At 40.3% G+C, this 20,268-nt stretch overlaps 1 protein-coding gene and 1 long non-coding RNA gene across 2 annotated transcripts; one reads left to right on the top strand and one right to left on the bottom strand.

Moving 5' to 3' along the window:
• Positions 1 to 6,183: 6,183 nt before the first annotated feature.
• Positions 6,184 to 19,251, bottom strand: capn9 (calpain 9). The gene is made up of 20 exons (XM_035406629.1): positions 18,776 to 19,251; positions 16,057 to 16,126; positions 15,474 to 15,592; positions 14,669 to 14,802; positions 14,382 to 14,550; positions 13,936 to 14,019; positions 13,621 to 13,706; positions 13,462 to 13,536; positions 12,780 to 12,940; positions 12,217 to 12,374; positions 11,244 to 11,452; positions 11,079 to 11,115; positions 10,789 to 10,869; positions 10,095 to 10,152; positions 9,895 to 9,959; positions 8,471 to 8,539; positions 8,066 to 8,144; positions 7,401 to 7,517; positions 6,760 to 6,818; positions 6,184 to 6,560 (listed from the first exon to the last, which is right to left on the bottom strand). Exons 1-20 carry the CDS (start codon positions 18,971 to 18,973, stop codon positions 6,534 to 6,536), a joined length of 2,055 nt encoding a protein of 684 aa, XP_035262520.1. The 5' UTR covers positions 18,974 to 19,251; the 3' UTR covers positions 6,184 to 6,533.
• Positions 13,713 to 18,958, top strand: LOC118221505. Its single transcript, XR_004764122.1, has 4 exons — positions 13,713 to 14,040; positions 14,678 to 14,808; positions 14,959 to 15,078; positions 18,881 to 18,958. It is a non-coding gene; the product is annotated as an uncharacterized LOC118221505 (long non-coding RNA).
• Positions 19,252 to 20,268: the final 1,017 nt, after the last annotated feature.

Below are 20,268 nucleotides of genomic sequence, written 5' to 3'. Positions count from 1 at the left end.
ACCAGGTGGCTGCAGCCTGTACATGACTGTGGCAGGATGCATGCTTCTGTAACCCCCTGTCACGCTTGAGTGCCGCTTTCCAGTTGTTAAAACAACGCAAGGTAAAAACAACATCCCTCTCATTAGCAGTGACATATTTCCGACAGGGGAAACAGAAGCATGCATCCCGCAGAACAGAGTACTCCAGCCGTGGTCGGGTGCGGTACCAGGTAGGATTGAATGATCGTAATATAGCACCGAATGCACGCTTTGGGTAGCTAGCTAATATTGGCTGGGATGGTACATCGCCATTCAAGTCGCTAACCGCGTGAGGTGGGGCTGAAGCAGCCGAGAGAGGAAACTGCTTTGGGGCAGTGCTTGTGGAGGGTACAGGAGCAGTAGCCGGAGCCTCTGATGTGCTAGCAGCAACATCGCTAGAGGCAGAGGTAACACTAGGCTTGCTTACAGGCTTAAAAAAACGTTGCACAGCAAGTGTTGTAAGTCGCTTTGGATAAAGTAAATGAATGGAATGGATTGTAATGTTAGTCAAACTATCAGCTTTCGCTAACAGCACAGCATTCACAAACTGAGAGAATGGGTGAACTTTCTAAAAAAGTCACCGTAATTATATGTTTAAAAAAGTAGTAGTGTGGTATCTGTTAGTCTGTGGAAATATTCTCTGCTGCTGGGGGCGGGACATTGGGTAGGGGTCTGGCAGACACAGATCAATCTCCTCAGTCTGTCCTTCTCCCTTCATCGAATAAATTTGATTTGATGCAAATGGACTACTGATGGAAATTCGCTAGTAGCTAAATCTGATGCAAAGCATCTCCTCTCTCTGAGATTACTGTTTTTGTACATGATCCCTGAAAAAAATAAGCGTAATAAACAAAAACTAAAGTTAAACTAACATTTAGAACACTAATTTGTTCCAATCCATACACGAGTTAGAGCAGGTTATGCATTTGAGTGTGATTTTCCACGAGCAGTGAGACCGTGTGTGTGCTTTTACTTTGCCTTGCCCTGTGTGTGAGCCATCAGAGTTCATAGTTGTCATAGCAACACCCCTCCCCCTCGGCATGCTCCGAGAGGAGAGACACTCAGTACGTTTACATGCACAGTTGAAATTGATCTATATTAATAGCTTGATTTGGCCAAAGATTAGATTTAATTGGATTATTGTCATTGTCCCAATATACATGACTTGGAAATAATCGATTTATTGACCGAGGTGTGTCTGATGAAAGCTTCTTATAAATCCTGCTTCCTCCAATTTTGTTGCAACTTTTTTGAATAGTTTGCCATTACGCGTTTTTTTTTCCATCCATGTATTTTAGAATATTTAATATTTAGTTTAGTTGCGATAGCATGAAGTTGGTCTCCTCGTCCGTCCAGAAATGTCACCAGCAGTGTATGCTTGACAATGAATTTCTCACAGAAAAAGTCTTTTGTCGCCTTTTTTAGTTCAGTACAGTGGTGATAGAAGTGACAATAATTAAGTGGTACTGTTAGCCTTTTTTGATTGCCGTACAGGGTTAATGTGTAGCTAGCACAATCGGACAGCACTAACCCATAAAAATGTAGGCTACTTTGAATGGTAGCCTACTTGCTCAATCGAACGGTATGTGAAAAACATTCGATTATAGTCAGCGGCACCAAAATTTTCTGTCACACCCTTAATAAACGGCAAAAGTCCCAGTAGAAGACTGAATTAAATCTTTTAAAGATATATTTTCTGAAAAGTTATCGATCCCGCTTGGCCACAGTGAGCATATAGTTGCTATGTAAATTACGGAACGTACGCAGACCGCCCATGCTAATTTTTGGCCTATTGAAGTGTATATATGCCGTAGTAAATCGACCCCCAACTGCATTATCTAGGTATGTTAGTCCGACTCTGAAAAAATCGACTTTGTACGATTTCAGTTGGACTACAATGTTTATATGATTTTTAAAAGTCCAGTTTTACCCGGACTAAAACAATAAATCGACTTTTTCAAACATCATGTAAACAAACTGACTGTGCAGCGGACGGGTCTGCTTCAGAGCTCTGAGTGTGTGTTTGTGCCTGCCCTGAACACGACGAGAAGAGGGGGTGGGCAGTGGGCGACTTTGGAGGCGGGCTGTAGGCTGCCCACCTAATCAGATGTTAGAAACAGTACTGGTATTTTCTGTGCTATTTTTCCATTGGCTGAACAAAAACATTTTTTTTTCTTAACTTTTGATTGGGTGGGCAAGACGCACGTTTGGGTGGGCTGAGCCCACCCCTGCCCATAGCTACTGCCGGCCGTGCTCAAAGGCTTCATTCTCATCATCAGAGGAGGATGCCACATAGTCAGGGTCCTCCTCAACATTATCCTCAGTCTCAGACATATCCTCATCTAAATCACTTTCACCCTCCAAGATCTGTGACAGAACCTCAGTAGCAGAAAATATACACCTCTGTCTGGTAGTCATTGTCAAAATCTTTAGTTGAGGCACAAATGCAAAGAGAAATGGTTTAGAGTGCTGTGTGTGCAGCCCTTATTATATGTTTTCCCCCGCCGCCATGTTGCGAGAATGATCATAGATCTTGTGGGAACTATGTTTTCTCATCACACACACGCACACGCATGCTCTCTCTCTCTCTCTCTCTCTCTCTCACACACACACACACACACACACACACACACACACACAAATTAATGTGAAAGTGCACTCAGCCAACACAACAAAAACAAGATCAAAATGATGGTTTTATATAACAATAGAGTTTGGGGTCAAAATGACCCCAACAACACCGATGCGTACAACATGTGTACAGGAAATTGAAAATAATTTTTTCAGTTAATTTCATGTTTGCCACATTTTCCCATAAAGTTAGGAAAAGTCATGAAATATCCAGCTGAAAAAAGTATGGTAACCATATTTTTAGAGACCGTAAACACTGAATGGGGTCAATTTGCCCCCAAACATAATAGGAGGGTTAAATGGTTTTGTTCTCATGATCATATACCTTCACCCAACATATCTACTGCATCGCCATGGATGTCTCCTAGCCGCTAGGCGTAAAGGCCTTTACTATGTCGTAACACTAAAGCCTGTTTTACACTTCTGCATAGTACATGTAAAAATGGGTCTGTGTAGGGGTTGTGCGCAATGTGCGGCACGTGCGACGGTTGCAGACCACGGCCACGTTGAAGACGCAGACCTCCTCCAGAAATTAAAAGCGCGTAGTTAGTAAGCAGTGCCAGCATACGCCGTAAAGAAGATGATTGGTTGACTGCTGACATGAGGTCACTGGCATACGGCTTTGACTAACAGGTTATAACAGTTGATTCGCAAAACCGATAGGCAACGTTAAATATGCATCTAAAAGCGCTTGTGTCAGATGAATGTCTTCATTGCAACAAGTTACATCTAGCTGAGCATTTTTGTGGTCATTGGTGCAGTATTTAGTAGGTTTGGAAATATGAATGAAGGTGTTGTTGAGTGCATTAAGTCACCTACGAAACAGCTACCTAGTTACAACCCTAAGCTTACAGTGAATTAAGAGATTAAATTGAGAATACGATTTCTCTCAGCTTAATGACAGATTCAAAAATGAAGCGGACTATATATGTATTACCGTCATTGTTGTATTATACCAGCGTGTTTTCGCGCGTTTGCACAGAAACTCAAAACCTATCAATAAAATGGTTTAGCTGTTTTCTCAGCATAATGACAGATTCAAAGACTAAACGAACTCACCCGATACAAATGGTCTTCAAATGGATCCATGCCAAAGAAAAGTAATTATTCATCCTCTCAAAAAGCTTTTACTAACAAACTTTTAGTAGCCTAGCATGCACTCTGGCTGGCGCTGTCTTCCATTGCTTCCCCGACGTTCAGACCCTCCCCTCACTGATAAAAACTAGACCCTACGGTGTCGGATTACTTGCGTCGCCATGGATGTCTTCTAGCCGTTTGCCGTAAAGAAGTTCACTAGATATCGTAACACTTTAGATTTGGAGCTACAGTCCCAGTAGCAAAGTTGTAGAGCACATTCAGATGCATCGGTGGATGAAGTTTTGTGTTGATCTGACTTACGGTGTGGGAGTTATGACCTTTTAAACATGACCCTCTGTTATAGTGCCACCATCTGGCCGATATAGGTTATTTGTAGTGCCTGGGTAGTGGGGGGCCATAGGAACCCACCTACCAAATTCGGTTGGTCTACAACTTATGGTTGCTGAGCCTCAGACATTTTAGCGGAGAAAGCTTCCACGCCCCAACTAAAAAGTCAAAATGGCGGGCAAACAATATGGCGGACATAGGTGGTCCCAATGGCAAAGTTGTAGAGAACGTTCAGATGCATAGGTCAATGAAGTCAATGAAGCTGCAGGACCGCCTGGCCCATGTACACCAGCTGGTGAGGGAGCACGTCAGCAGTGCAGGGGTGCAGCAAAAGAGAAACTACGACCTGCACTGCTCCAGTCAGGTGTTTCAGCCAGTGGACGCAATCTGGGTATTTTACCCCGTGCCGACCGAAGGGCTGGTTGCCAAAGTTAGTAACTGGCAGGGCCCCTACACGGTCCTTCAGCACTTCTGGTGTGGTGTACTGAGTCTGGCTTCAGCTTTGCTGGTGGGAGGTGGTCTTGGATGCAGATCACTTAGTGCCATACAGGGGGACCCAGCACCCCGAGCAGCAGCTGCTGCAGCTAAGCACAGGTCAGAAGTCGCCATTCCACAGAAATGGCCTGCAGTCACCATTCTCCACCAGCTTTTGCTGCAACTCAGTACTTGGCACACAAAAGAGGGACTGTGGTAAAGCAGGCCTGCAACATGTAATGGTATGGTATGGTAAACATGTCCATTGCCCATTTTTTAAGGGGGTAGTGTAATAGTGGCTGGCAAGTTAGCTAGCTGCCATAGCTTGTGTATCGTCAATACGCCACTTCTGTGCTATGTGCAACTAACCAGTAATGGCACACTTAATTTGTACCATGTATTTGCCTATGGGACGCAGGCTATGTATAAGAAAGACGTACAGCCGGCGTTTACATTCAGTTCCTGCAATCTTGGGCTTGTTGCTTTCAGTGCTTTCCCCATAATAAATGAGCACAAAAGCTTAAATGCAAGATCCTCCAGGTCTGTCCCTTACTGAAATTGCTTAAATATAGTGTCCTCAGCTGAGGATAGTGGGACTGACTGACAATATTTTCCACCTTCTGCACACAATGGGGTGGAGCTCAGTGATAGATAGGATAGGGCAGTTGAGGGTTAGAGAGGACAGTTGAGGGTGAATCTGATCTAGACTTATCAAATGAGGACTGAGGCAGAGATGGAGAGATCAGAAGACCAGTTAGAGTAAGAAGAAGAGCAGGAGAAAACTGACTTCCATTCAATATGGGCCAGGGGCAACAGCAATTCAACAGGGTTCCCTAGTGGTGGGATGTTTGACTGGCAACTGTGGAGTTGTTGGTTCGAGCCCCTGGTGGGCATATAGGGATGCTGACTAGTATCTGGAGAGATAAAGTTGGGCCTCTACCAGAAAGAACTCTGCCATTGGGTGCTTGAGGAGCGTCTGTAACCCAATCTACTGCTCCAGGGGCTTAACCACTGTTCTCTCTTTCTGGCTACCCCTACCCAACTGTTCTCTCCCTCTCTCTCTCCCAAGGCATACTTGAAAAAGAGAAACCTGTTTTCATTAAACCTCCCCTGGTTAAATAAATGATTTTTTTTTTTTTAATAATGCAAAAACAATGAAAGTAGCAATAATATATTGCATATATTATGTGCAATATATTAATACAAATGTAATGTGTGTGTGACAAATTGGTAAATCTTGCAATCACAATTGTAACTTACAGCAGTACAGTAAAATATATTATTAAAATATATTATTTTACTGTCCTACTCGAGTATTTCATTTTCAAAGCTAGCTGGCAAATTTTTGTCAGTCGTCTTGGCGAGGAATCACACTTTCTGACCTTCTCTGACCTTGTGCAGACAGCGGGGGGCCAACAGCTTACTCTGCCAGCTTAACCAGCTGTAACCAGCTCAGATTTGACCAGCCAGAAGTGTTGAAAACCCATTTTAAACCAGTTAAGAATCCGTGGTCTTAGCTGGAAAAAAAACTTGAAAACTGTACATTCCGGTCAAAATTTAGCTTTATGCAACTCTAGCATTATATGGATAATTATAGATTTGCAGTTTCCTTCCATCTCATAGCCATTCGCTGAATTAACCAGTTTTGCCTTTATTGTAAAATTGTGACAAGGCATACCTTTTATGTCAAACTTGCAACAATGGTACAGTTAATATACAGTAATACACCAAGAATAAGAACCCAGAAAAGAACTTTCAAAGTAAGAGAACTGAGGAAAATTCAGTATACATAATGTATTAACATTTGAAGAGGAAATCTGAGGGTTGTGCTTTGGTTTCAGTTCAGGAGCATTACACTAAATCAGCAGATATAGACATTATAGCCTTCTTTTTTTAAATCATTTGAATCCTTCTTTATTAATCCATTTGAGTGCTTCTGCCATATGAGTTTCCTTTCTAATCTTCTGATTTCCTCTGAAGGTTCTTCAGACATTCATGGTCCAAAACAGGAACTTTTGAAAAAAATAAAAATTGATCACATTAAATTCATTACCCAGCACAGAATTTATCTATCTCACATTACCTGATAAAATCGGAAAATAGCTAAACCAAATTGCAAACAATCAGATCACAGCCAATACTTGTTAAAGTTAAACTATGTGCCACTGTAATGTGTAGAGGGAATATAAGGAGAGCACATGTCAGGAATACCTGTTGGAAATCCATGGTAGCCACTCCTGTTTTGGCCTGGTCCACGGCTTGGAAAACCCCTGTATGGATAGAGGATTTAATCTGTCAGTAAAATAGTCTGTGGTTTGGAATCCGCTGCTGGGTTGTTTGAGAACATAACATAACATAATAAAATGACGAGAACAGGCCGTTCAGCCCAACAATGCTCGCCATTTTCTAAACTAAATTAGTGCTCTGATTTCCTACAGATTAGATAGTATCTAACACTGTATGAAGCGTAGTCTTGAAAATCCTGTGTGAAAAAATTCTTTCTAATGTTTGTATGGAATCTACCTTTTGTTAATTTCCATTTATGTCCCCTTGTTCTACTAACAGAACTCAACCTGAAGAATCTCTTGTAGTTCACTTTGTTGATCCCCTTTATGAATTTAAAAGCCTCAATCAGAAGTTGAGGTGCGTTGCAGGTTGACCTGAAAAACCTCATGAATAACACGCTTTTCACTGAAATTCATACTACACATACTCCACATGCACTTGCAGTTCTTCTGTCTCATGTTAAAAATATTTTAACTCCACATTTGAATACGCAGGGAAAGCATGCACACCTTAATTGCATCATGGGGATAGGAAGTTTGGGAAATGAAGTATGAAGTGACACTCACTAAACATGTTCTCCAGGCGCACAATGCAGGTCAGGTAGTCGTCAAAGTCGATGTTGTAGTTGGAGTCAGCAAACCTCAGGCACACCAACTGCAGCAGCTTGTTGTTGAGTTGAATTCCTGTTGTTAAGACAGACAGCATGTGTACTTTAGAATACATACAAAATACATTCCATTTAATCATATACACTTTTCGATTACCTGGTCAATGTTCAATATTTTTTTTGTTAACAACTGTTTATTGATTTTTCAAGAACAAACAAATATAAGAAAAGGATAGCATTACAAAGAATATGCAACAAAAATAAAAAAATATAATAATTTGAGGGAGAGAATAATGGTTTAAACCTGCTTGGGTAATGATGAAATTTTTTTTACATTCATAATAAATAAAAAAGTACATACATGTAGCATATAATAAAAAAATTGTTTTACAATAATCTAACAGTACATGAATGTTAATTTCACAATACAATCTTTAATATAAGCGATAATTTTTAATCTTTAACCCAGATGCTGTCATTTCTTTTTAAATTTCTTTTTAAAAATAAGGCGGCAATATCCATCCATCTGCTTTGCTGAACAAACATGATTTTTATTCTTGTTTATTCCATAGACGCAATGGCACAATGCATTTAGGACCTAGCCTTGATGCCTGTTTGATTTACCTGCCGCTTTCAGAGCGAGGCGCAGCTCATAAGAAGACATGCGTCCAGACTTGTCTGTGTCATAGGACAGGAACAGCATCTGCAAAAAGCAATAACAAAAAACAGGATCATTTCATATGTGCTTTCATACTCGTAACTGTGAAACTAATTTTTTAGATTTTTTTGATTATTGAAGAATAATCACGTACAGTGAATTTAAAATGGAGTACTTTGAATGCAAGCTTTTTTCAAAAGGAAATACAATATATAAATTTAGGCCTATGGATGCACGTAGGCCTGTTTGGTCATTTGGGTGGCACATGCAGACAAACCATGAATGTCATTGCTGCCATGCATTGATATTGTATGAATTATTTAATTCAATCATAGTATTTGCTGTGATTGTCACTTTTCACTCATACTTACAATCCATTTCTTCAGTTTATCCCACAAAACCTTGAACTCCTGAAAGTCCAACATCCCAGAATTGTCAACCTATATTTATTGAGTCAAGGCAAACTCTCATTCCAGAGTGCACCAAATAATTAATCTGATCAGTAAGAACAGAAACGTCATCATAAAACAATTCTGGAAATATAGTAGAAAAAACCTCAGACTTACAGACGGATTGTCAATTGAACAGGGTGTGAAGCCTGAAGTATCTAAATTAAGCATACATGTCTTTCCAAGCTCCTTATTATGCGGTGCTCAGGCTGTGTTTAGGTAGGTATTATGAAGGGACCCAAATACAATATCTTTTCACATATCGAAGATGTATCTGGTCTTTTCCTTGTCCAAAGCCAATAATATTTTTCTTTCCAATTTGAATAACATTTGTACTGAAAGTTTTGATATTACATTACATTACAGGCATTTGGCAGACGCTCTTATCCAGAGCGACGTACAACAAAGTGTATAACCATAACCAGGAACAAGTATGACGAAACCCCTAGAGAGAAGTACCGGTCCAAGGAGGTGCTAGGCGTCCTGAGGTAGCAGAACGGAGGGATCTGGCTGGCATGTAGGGTTTGACAGTTTGATATGCAGTAAAGGTGTTGGACAAAATACAAACATCATATAATACAGGACTTTAACACTGAGGAAATAAGTCACAATTACAAAGGGAGCTACACAGGTGAGTCTATTAAACTGAATGGCAATTAGCAGAATTTGTCAGCTACCGTATACTGTAAAAGAGGTCAGACAAACCCGTGAGTTACCAAAGCAACATGAGATAACTAATCGAGCTCCATAGAGAAATTGCTGGTGCATCTGTCACAAAACCTGTAAAATAATTTCAGGTGGCAAGGTATTGGCAAAGAGAAACAGTTGCAAGTGAAAGCTCTCTGACAAGGAAAGACAAACTTAACAGGATAGTTGCTAAACACCCCTAATTGATGGCCACAAAAATGACAAGAGAAATGAATCTACATCTCTGTGACCAGTCTCACCAGAAGCTGTACGTCACAAGCTTCAAAAGTTGCCATTCAGAAACTGCTTGCATCCAAGGTTGCACAAAGACGCATGCTTTTCTTTTTTCCTTAAAAAACGGTCCAATATCCCATTAAACACAGTTCAGAACTTGACAGCATTTCAAGAATGAATGAAGCTGTTCTAAAGATGAAGGACAGTTCTACTCAGTATGAGCGACTTGGTTTTCATATAGATTTAGGTGTTTCCATTATTTTGTTCAACCCTTGTCTATCCAATACCTGGTCACATGACTTTTGCCTGACCAGTCAAATCTGACTGGCAATCCCACAAGTAGGTTAAAGACAAAACTTTTGTATTATGGATTGTTAAACTTATTTAACTGGAATTGTCCAGGGCCAAACATTTGAAAAGGATACGTCCATCAGGTTAATGATGCTGTGACAGGTATTCAGACTAACGCCATCAAACTTGATCTCCTTCCCTGTAGAAATACAGAGATAATGTATTTGAGTAAGTTCCAGACATATTCATATGTAATTACGCAGACATACCTGTAATCCATATACATAGTGTATCTCATATTTATTGGTCACGAATAGAGCAGAGGGACACTTACTTCTCATCAGCACTCCATTCAGAACTTGCTGAAGCTCTCTGGCACTGATTGCCTGATCCTGAACAGAACACAGAGATCTATTTGTCAGCACATACAATAGAAAGACTTAACCCTAACCCACACATGAAGGACCCAAAAGGATAATCACTACATATTGTTCTTTCCATAAACAACAAGGATACGTGCATGTGTGTTTTTAAATAGGTGTGGACTACAGTTCAGTTAATTCACTGTCTGGTTAAAAATCATGATTTTATGAAGATCCAAATGGTAGATTTTGTAACACTTTTTAAACCATTTTAATCAGTGGATTTTTTTGACAGTTTGTTGGGGTGCTGTGAATATGGGACTTTTATTATCCAAGGCATGTATAGCTATATCTGACATAATATGGCTTAAGAAGGTCAATAATCCCTGTAACATGAAAAGCACCTAATTAAGAAAAATTAACAGCTTGTTAAAATTCTGGGATTGCAGTTGCGGTTGGAACAAAAACCAGCATGCAGTGGTCCCCCAGGACTGAGGTTGAAAACCACTGATATAGACAATAATTCAATGATCATAACAATATTTAATTATATTTTTGTTTATTAATTTATTAGTTGGAGACAGTGCAGTGTTACACTGCTAGAAGAGATCTTGAAAATTTGATGGCCATGAAACCTGTTAGTGGACCTCCCTCCCCTTATCTTACTGAGCCAGCGATCTGCTCGAAGAGCCGCCTCAGTCCTTTCTCCTCATTGGTCTCCTGCTCAGGTGGGTTGGGTGCGGGAGGCTGCGGATCACAGCGTTCATTGGTAAATTGTTCTTTCAGAGTTAACTTCAAAACGTTCACTTGGGGCTTGCATTTTAAAATCAGTTTGATCCTTATTTCCAGATCACATTAATCACTTTAAAATAAACATTTTTAAATAAAAGTTCTTATGTTTCTAAATGTTTTGTTCTAAAGTCATTTATGTTCTGTTTTGACTCTACAGTACTTACATCTGGCAGGTCTGCATCAATTGTGTTTCCCATCTCCCTGTTGAGAAAACCAAAAACTGAACTGAAGTTGAGATATATCATTTATTCCATTCAAGGAACAGAGCATGGCGATTACGGCACATTCAATAGGGGTACTGAAAAGGTGCGACAGAGGCGCTGACGTACTGAGTGTCAGCCTTTGTTTCAGAGAAGATCCTCAGCATGAAGTCTGCCTCGTGATGCGGTTGGAAGGTAGTTGGCACCAGGAGGTAGTTCCCCGGGGGAAGCTCGAAGCGCTCAGAGATCTCCCGCATGTTGATGTACGTCCTGCTCCTGGCTTGTGAGCCATTGTATCGGAAGAAATCTTTATCCAGGTGATCCTCATCATTAGGGGCCTACAGAGGGAGGTGGGGGGGTGTGGAACTTTAGAAATTAAGTGCACAGCCCTCTAACTTTTGTAATGGTAATTACTTTGGCAGTTTGTTTTACCGTCATTCCTTCTTTCCATAATGCCATTAAAACGTTAACCTATACTACAGCACATTATGAACACTGCCATCAATCACTGTGGCTCCTAATTCTCCACATTGATGACTGAAAGAACAAACAATGGTGTCTGAGAAGTATTTACCACCAGGGGGCAGCATAAGATTACATTACATTTATTTGGCAGATGCTTTTATCCAAAGTAACATATAATAAGTGCATACCTAAGGTCATTGGAACAACTACAAAACACAGGTCCGATAACACACAATACTCATTTTATGAAACAGTTATTCATAGCCATGAATTCATTAAGTCCAGTTCACACAGCAAGCATAGGCTTGGTCAGAAAGTTATGGTATGTCAAACTAGGAGGCATGACAACAAGCTACAACATCAAATAATGATACAAGTCCAATACAAGTGCTGGATGGAGGTACAAGTGTAACATGAAAGTGCTACAGGAACAAATTATAAGTATTCAAATGATAAAAGCAATCCTAGATTGGGAGTTTCCTGTAGAGTAGTGACAGTTAGTCCAGCTACAGTCTGAAGAGATGCGTTTCCAGATCGCGGCAGGTCTGAACCATAACCTGTGGCTCTGGTGTTCTGGAAGCGTACCCTGCCCTACCCTCCATAATTCTCATCTTGTGAATTGATTGAGACAGTTTACTTGATAGATTGCAAATCCGATGGCCTCCAGGTCAAGACCTTCACAGCGCAGCTTGCGTCTGTTCTTCTGCATCAGGGCCACAATGACGCTGCACTGATCGTCATCATCATCTGCATCTTCCAGTTTCAGTTTGAACTGTGGGTTGGTCCAAAAGGTATCTGGAGTACAGACCAGGCAAGAATGATCATTGCTTACACAAATATTTCCCACAATAACGTTTTGGTCTCATATGTAACCAGTTTTTTTGGTATGTAACACACAAGTTGTGCCGTCTTCCTTTAAATCTCTCTCTCTCCTTTTCATTGATATTATTATGATGATTGTATTTAAAAAATCCATGAAAAGGGTCAATCACAATTTGCATGAATAAATGGATCTTGCAAGGGAGATTTCCTCTTGAAAATTCCACTGAAATGCACCAATGTCGTAACAATTACATTTTCGGTTCATTTCATATTGGGTTTTCTAAATAAATACAATAAAAATGGTTCAGTAAGTTTTGGTTTCGCCAATCAGTCGCATTGGTCTGATGTCAGTCTCCACATTGCCTGCCTAATCCTCACCAATAAAGTTGCGGCAGCCCCCTGCCGTCGACCCACGGATCCAGCTCCCCTCGAGCATGGACACCTCCCACTTTCGCGCTGTGCTGTCTGTCAGAGAGTCTGGGGTCAGGTTGCAGATCTCAATCTTGTCGTAATTGGCCTTGAAGTCCTCAAACTCCATCCTGAAATAGTAATCGTTTATGAGTGTTGTCTCTTGCGCCTGTCATGCATGGCAAACAAAGGGAGATACTCCAAGGAAGAAAACATTATTCTTGTCTTAAAGTGCCACCTGTTTTTAAACAAATTTTAAAAAACTGACAATACTCAAGGTAACATAAAGACGCATGGCTCAAGTTCAACAATGCAGTTATTTCCTTATTTCTCTTGGTTGGATTTAGGGAAAATAATCCAAGACTTTCACATTATTGGCAAACACAATGATTGTGACTCTGATACAAAATTTGCAGCTTTTTGAAAGAAAAGGCCAAAAATATGCCAACAGGTTAATTCTAATGGGAATGACTTTCGTGCCCCGGGGTTTTCTGCATTTGGAAGTGTAAAAGAAAGGCCAGATGTCATTTCAAGAGAGCTACACATCCCACTTTCAAAAGGTCAAACATAACTTAGATGAAGTAGACTGGGCACCAAAGTTCAGCCTCTACTTTTTTTGATTCTGATTAGGAAATATAAAACGTATATTTACCAGAATTCTCCGTCATCCGACTGCCGCAGGATCCGGTTCTTCTCTGCGCTGTCAATCATGCTCCACTCTTTGGAGCTGTGGGAGAGATGACATAGCTATAAAGGTCTGTAAAGGACTGGGAGGACTAACAGGACCATCGGGGAGACTTGTGACACCTACTCATCACTCCAGGGCCCATTCCACTCCACCTGTCCCCAAGGGTTCCTGACTCGAATGAGCTTGATCTTCTTTCCTCTGTAATTCACCTGCCACACAACATCACATCAGTATCCCATACACACCTGCACAACGTCAGACCAATGTCTCCTGAACATCAGTGCAATATCAGATCAATGTCCGCCCAACATCAGCAAAGCATCGGATGAACCTTACATCAACATCAGCACAACATCAAATCAAAGTTCTGTTAATTCCTCATTTCAGTGACTAGAATGAACACAAAAGCAGTTAGAGGTTTCTACTGTTGTTCTGTACCTCCTCTAGGCCTGTGATGGAGTAGGCATGTCCTTTCACCAAACCTGTGGTCGTGCGTGCCTCAGATTCTGCAGAGCTGGTGATCTGGAGAGAAACAGATGCTGGGTAGGTTACTGTGCTTAACAAACACATCAAGGACAAATTAAGGAGGCATTTCCATGCAACTCTGAGGTTTCAGCAGAGGTGGAAAGTCCAGGGGTCAGGAAGTAAAAGTCCTGCCATGTGTTTGTTCCATCCATGAACTCAGCCAGCTGATTTCACTGATTCTCTCTATACCTCTTGGCTGAAGAGTTGTGTTGATTAGCAAATGCAGGTGACTGGAACAAAATATTGGGAAGGATTTTTACTTTCTGAACCTGGATTTTCCACCTCTGGGTTTCAGCTACATGTGTGGTTGGTGAACGATCATCTTAGCAAATGTATGGGGTTTAATTCAAAATACTTACGTCAATGGAGCAGCCCAGCATAGACCCTCGATCAGAAGCCTTTTTGAGAATTTGGAAGAGGTTATCAGGGGCACTCTTTGTCTCATACATTTCACCCACGCCCCCGGTGAAATCCTCCATGGCCTCCAAGGTGCTGCCTCCCTTCAGTGCCTCATAGCTCCCGTGAAGTCTGTCCAAAAAAAATTGGATGGCAAAGCATCCAAAAACAGTTTGTCTGGGAACTAGCATACAAAATTAAGCTTTACGCACCTATTTGTTTAATTTGTGGTGATAAAAAAGTGTCTCACTTGGCGTAGGCCTTCTCCAGAAGGGCGCTCCAGAACTCGTCGTTATCAGCCGAGTGGACAAACACCAGCCGGTTTCGTACCGCGGGCAGCCTGTCATCCACAACCACGTCCAGCCACTGGTTGTGCTGCCAGAACTACAAGTATGTGCCACATTAATGCTCGCTCCATTGTCTGAATTCCTTCTATGTTCACATGCACCACACTGAAATAATACACATACTAAATCCAATCGCTCAAATGACAATTCCCCACAAGGATGAGCACTGTGGACTGTGTGTTCCTAATTTCAGAAGTCTGGCCTCTGCACCAATGGGAAGGATGAGGATAAGTAATGTGTCCTTTTTGGGAGAAATGGGAATGGCAAACAAGTAAAAACCAGCTATATAGCATCCCTTCCAAGCATAGGACTGGTGAGTGAAGGAATGAGACAGCAGGATATTGTCTATATCAATCTTGTAATTATGTGTTTTTGACCATTCCCTGGGAATTTAACTTTGTAAATAATATACATATTATAGTTTTGTTCTGAGTTGCAGCCTTGTATAATGGGTTATAAATTATTTTACTACATATACAATTAGTGGATGGGTACTGCATTGGTCCCTAGTATTCAAAGAATCATATACAGCAGTCTAACATGGTAACCTGTGATTACATAAAATCCTAAAGCTTTGGTCATATATAGTACAGGAAAAAACATTAAATGGGAGAAATAAGTTCAATACATGTTATCACATGAAAATGGGATGTGCAGTGTATCTTTGCTGTGTTGGATTATTGTATGCCAGTGCAACATCAACACTACCTGGAAGTGAAAAATCCCAGCATATCTGTCTTTAAAACTCTGGTCATGAGGCACCACTCTGGTCAGTGATTCCTCATGAAGAGTCAAAGAAGCAATGGCTGCCAGCAACCAGCAGTCACCTGGGGTAAAACGCAGTGCAGCACAGTTTGAGCCAAATGTACTGGCAGATGGAGCATTTATTCATTCAAGCATGAGTGCCTTAGAGAGTAGCAGGTTTTCAGCTCCCACTGTGAATTATTGCTTGAGTATGGATACTGAAACTACTACAGTGTAAACAATTATTATCAGCGTCACACGTTAATACAAAGTGAAATACTGTTTGTTAAAAGGGCATTTCAATTTTCTTTTAAAATATCTGAATTCATAAAACATACTTTATGACATTCAACTCCTTCTTTTATTGAATAACAAGTGAATATGGCAATAATTGCAATTGGAAAAACAGGCATTATAATCATTATGTTAATATAATTACATAACTTACATTTATATCTGTTATTAGACATTTGCCTATCTGTAAGCACATCTAAATCAAGATAATTTTGTTTCACTGAATGTATATATTGAGGACATGTAAACTGACCGAGCTGTCCTTGGCAGATATCTGTCCGACTAGCTCCACCCAGGATGAATTTTGGGTCCGGACAGATTTCCTAGAAGCAGACACAATTAATAAGCATCATAATTTTTGAAGAGACATTGTTTTGGCAAACAGTACATCACACACATTTCTCCTCACTCCTCACTCCAAACACACAAGCACCAAAAGCATGCTGGGTGTATTAGGCACAGTGGCAGTATTTATTTATTTTTGTACCTGAAGGTGGCAGTGGAATTTCTTTTACAGACATAACTCAAAATTATGCAAGAAACTCAGGCTGTATGTAATGATAGAAACTGGATTTGGTTCATGCCTACTTTCAAGGGAGTGGAAGAGACAGGTTTTACACACCCTATTTCTAATATAAACAATACTGTGTCATAGTTGGACGGCAGCCGTATCCACCTCACCTGTGCAGCATTCTGACCACACCCTCAGATACAACTAAAAACTTGAATGGTAGAATTTTTGCATCATTCCACACACTAAAAAAAACTATTCGAGGAATCTGGCAACAGATCTATCAACCTCACTCTCCCTTGTTCAACCTAACCGAACTGAACCTTTTCTGAAAGACTTCAGAAAAGCATTGATAGGTAAGTGTTTTGCTGCAAGGTTTAAACAGTTTATGTGGCTTTAACTATTTGGTTACTGAAAGGATTTTGAGACATTCTCCCACAGTCATTATCAAAATTTCTCACCCAGTTAAAAGGAGATGACATATGACGACCCTGAATGGGTTAACTCAGTATGTGATTGTAGTTGGCTGCAGACATATTTTTGCTTTGTTTTGAATGGCAGAGACCAACAGCACAAATGGAAACAGGTTTTGTTAGGGACAGTGAGGAGGTGTCTCTACAGAATTTGAGGGTGTGTTCACATTCTTGAAGGTTTAATCAGCAGCCATGTTGCTCAGGCAAGGAAACAGTGCATGCAGAAACCAGGCAAGCAGGTAACGAGGTGATCACTTCAGGGAACACCCATATGGGAATTAGAAAAAACACAGAGAAAATGCCAGTACTAAAAACCTTAATTTACCTGTTGGTAGTAAACATGAAGCATTAACAGAATTTTGTTAGATTTCAAAATTCCCCTGAGAGAAAGGGGCACATTAATGAGGTTTTAATGAGGTTTTAAACGATATGTGCCAATAATGTGTGTTACAATGTTTCCCCAGAACAAAAACATACAATATTTGTAGTGGGGTCATTCAAGGGAAACATGGATATGAAAACAAATTATTAACCATAGATATGTATGTGCTTTCCAGATGCCCTTATTCGTTGAATTACATGTATTTTTTTAACACATGATACATTTACACAAAATACATTTAGGGATGTGTATCTTACATTGGCAATTCAGGTTAAGGGCCTCATTGTAAGGAACAGGAATGCCTCCTTCGGTTTCTACCAAAGTATTCAAACATTCAAAACTTTAGCCGCTACACAGCACTGCTATCCAAGGGTCTTCTTACAGCATTTACCTGGTTCTACTGATAACTTGCCATTTTTCACAGAATAAATGAAAACTGAATCAGATTAAATAAAACATCCACTCAGTCAGAGGCAAAGATGCTTTTGTCTGAATGAATGGCACCCTATCTTGTATAAAATTGATCTAAACTATCAGAAATTCTGACAGATTGCTACAGCATTTAAAATCCTGATATAAATAGTTACACCCACTCTGGTCGTGTTCGAGAGAAAATTTTGTTCTGTATAAAGCTGGTCAATAGATAAACACTTAACAAAACACAACATACTGTATTTGTTTTCAATTTGTTATATTATTAAAATGCCACAGGCTGGAACAGTTAAGCTAAAATGTTTCTTTAACAATGATCAATCCTTTAAATGTAGTCATTTTATCAGCAGATGCTGTGTTCCAGCAGTTAGTAATAAATTATATAATTCTCCATGTAATGTAATTTAATATTTTTGCGCTACAAAACTGAAAGCATCTCTTTTTACTCTCATGCCTCTTTATTAAGTTGTATTTTACATTTTTTAATGTGTGACTGAATTCAGCCATTTCCTGTTGAACAGGTTTTTGCAAAAGTCTTAATAAGACAGGATTTAAAGTACTGGCCAGTCAGTGGAAGGACTGTATTAAACAGTAATAGTTATTTTTTCATTCAACCATGTAGGGATGGGTGGGCTGGGGTGGGCTACACCTATCTAAATATTATCCTGGGCCACCTGTTTATGCAATGACTGTTAATGTGTGCTTTAGTTCTGTCCCCCAAGTTCTATGCAGGCCATACTACTATAGAGTATTTCTGGCTATTCTATTCATTGGACGTACTAAAGTTGATTGTCAAGTCTTTGTGCTGAAACTCAATGGAAACAGTGTGAGTTTTATTCTGAGCACCCACTTAAAACATTCTACTCATATTAGATAAACATATTGACAGTTGATATTCCAGATGAGATGCATGCTGTTTGCTAGCCTTCATATGCAGTTAATATAACTGAAATATAGATATTGTTGAATGTCTGTACAATGAAAATAGACTTTAAATGCGGTTCGCTAATCCACAAAATTTGGCTACTGTACATTTCTCATGAACAGAATAGGTTACCGGTAGTTTTGTTTATGACGCTGAATACACCGCTTTGCAAATATTAGCAAGGTACAGACATTTCCACCATTTTCATTATTATATATGTAGGCTGCTCATTTGCGTCGCTGTACATACCCCGGGTCGCTTCCATTTAAAATCGATGGGGACACTCTCACTGTAGAAAAGGGATGAGTCGTGTGCAGGGAAGTCAGGGTCCTCAAACAGCACATTCTTTTGTAGGCATTCCTGTCGCAGCTCCTCAAATGTTTTGCCATTTGACTGACAGCTGATCACCTTCTTAGGTTGGCCTCCACCGGACACACTGGTAGGCATCTTTACACTCTTTTTGAGGACAAAATGGTTTGAAATGGCACAAAAGGCAACAGGCAATCTGCTTAGTGTTCACCTGCTCCTCTGTTTCTATCTGTCAGGCCGGTGGACCAGGTCGGCTGACAGGACCACACCTACTGTGTAGCAGAACAGGTTTGGCCTCCTGAGAAAAGTTCCATGCCCGTCCCCTTAGCCAGACAGCTCCCACAACCGCAGCCCCAGAATTGACGAAGGTATGCGTTTAGATTCCCTTGTTTTCCGGTGAATATCTCAACAGCCTGGAATGCCGTAAGTAAGACTCACCATCACTGGTGACGATGGTCATGCAGCACACAAACAGGGGAAATGTTCAGTCTAGATCTGTGGGAGGAACAAGATTGCCAAAACTGCAGTATAATGAGCAAAAAGTGAAACAGTGAGAACTAAGCTTAAACGGTGGATTAATTCCAGAAAAAACATATGGTAACATGAGGTCTCATAAATTACAGCCATTAAAAGCCATCTAAATGTTGATTTTGAGGTAGACCATGCTATCGATGAAAAGCAGACACAGGAAAATGTTCAGTGTTACAGTAAATCAACTCTTACAGGATACATATGATCCCTATTGGACTGTACTGTACTGTACATGCTCTGTTGTATTATTGAATTGTTTTAATTAATTTAATTATTTTAATTATCTTGGACATTTTACTGCCTGTGTATTCTGCGTTTTGAAATATTCTCAAATCGCAAATGTATAACATTACATTCATTTCAGTTTCAAGTTGAGATGTGCCTGTAAGCCCTGTATTTACTGGAAAAAAACTGCATTGAATTGTAATAATCAGCTGGCGACTACTGTAGGGTGTAAGTTTAGTTTGAATATGGGGTGATGCATGGACTCCAAGAACTGCAACCCTGATGGCAGGTCTGGGGTCTTGCTTCACGGGCAAGAACAGCTGTGAAATGATTTCTGGTGAATTTTAAGGAGAAAATTCTTCAGGCTGTTGATCAGTATATCCCAATCACAACAAGAAATCCCCATCTTATTTTTCTCACTATCATGCTCATTTATTTGCTGGGTTTATTCGGCCTGTTTTGTAATACTGGAAGGGGGTTGTAACCCCCCAACTCCACCATAAATTATGCCTTTGGCTGGGAAACAAATGCATTCTAATAGGCTCTACCTGGCTAGCAATAGAGCTGTAGGTCACTAGCTACTTAACTAATGGTAATCTGTGGTTAGATGGCCAATAGTAAATTAGCAAAGATCTAGCAACATACCCCATTCTTATAAATACATACACTTAAAAAAC

Source organism: Anguilla anguilla, chromosome 2 (assembly GCF_013347855.1).
Source record: "Anguilla anguilla isolate fAngAng1 chromosome 2, fAngAng1.pri, whole genome shotgun sequence".
Taxonomy (NCBI): domain Eukaryota; kingdom Metazoa; phylum Chordata; class Actinopteri; order Anguilliformes; family Anguillidae; genus Anguilla; species Anguilla anguilla.
Note: the sequence above shows the minus strand (reverse complement) of the source record. Positions and strands in the feature narration are given on the sequence as shown.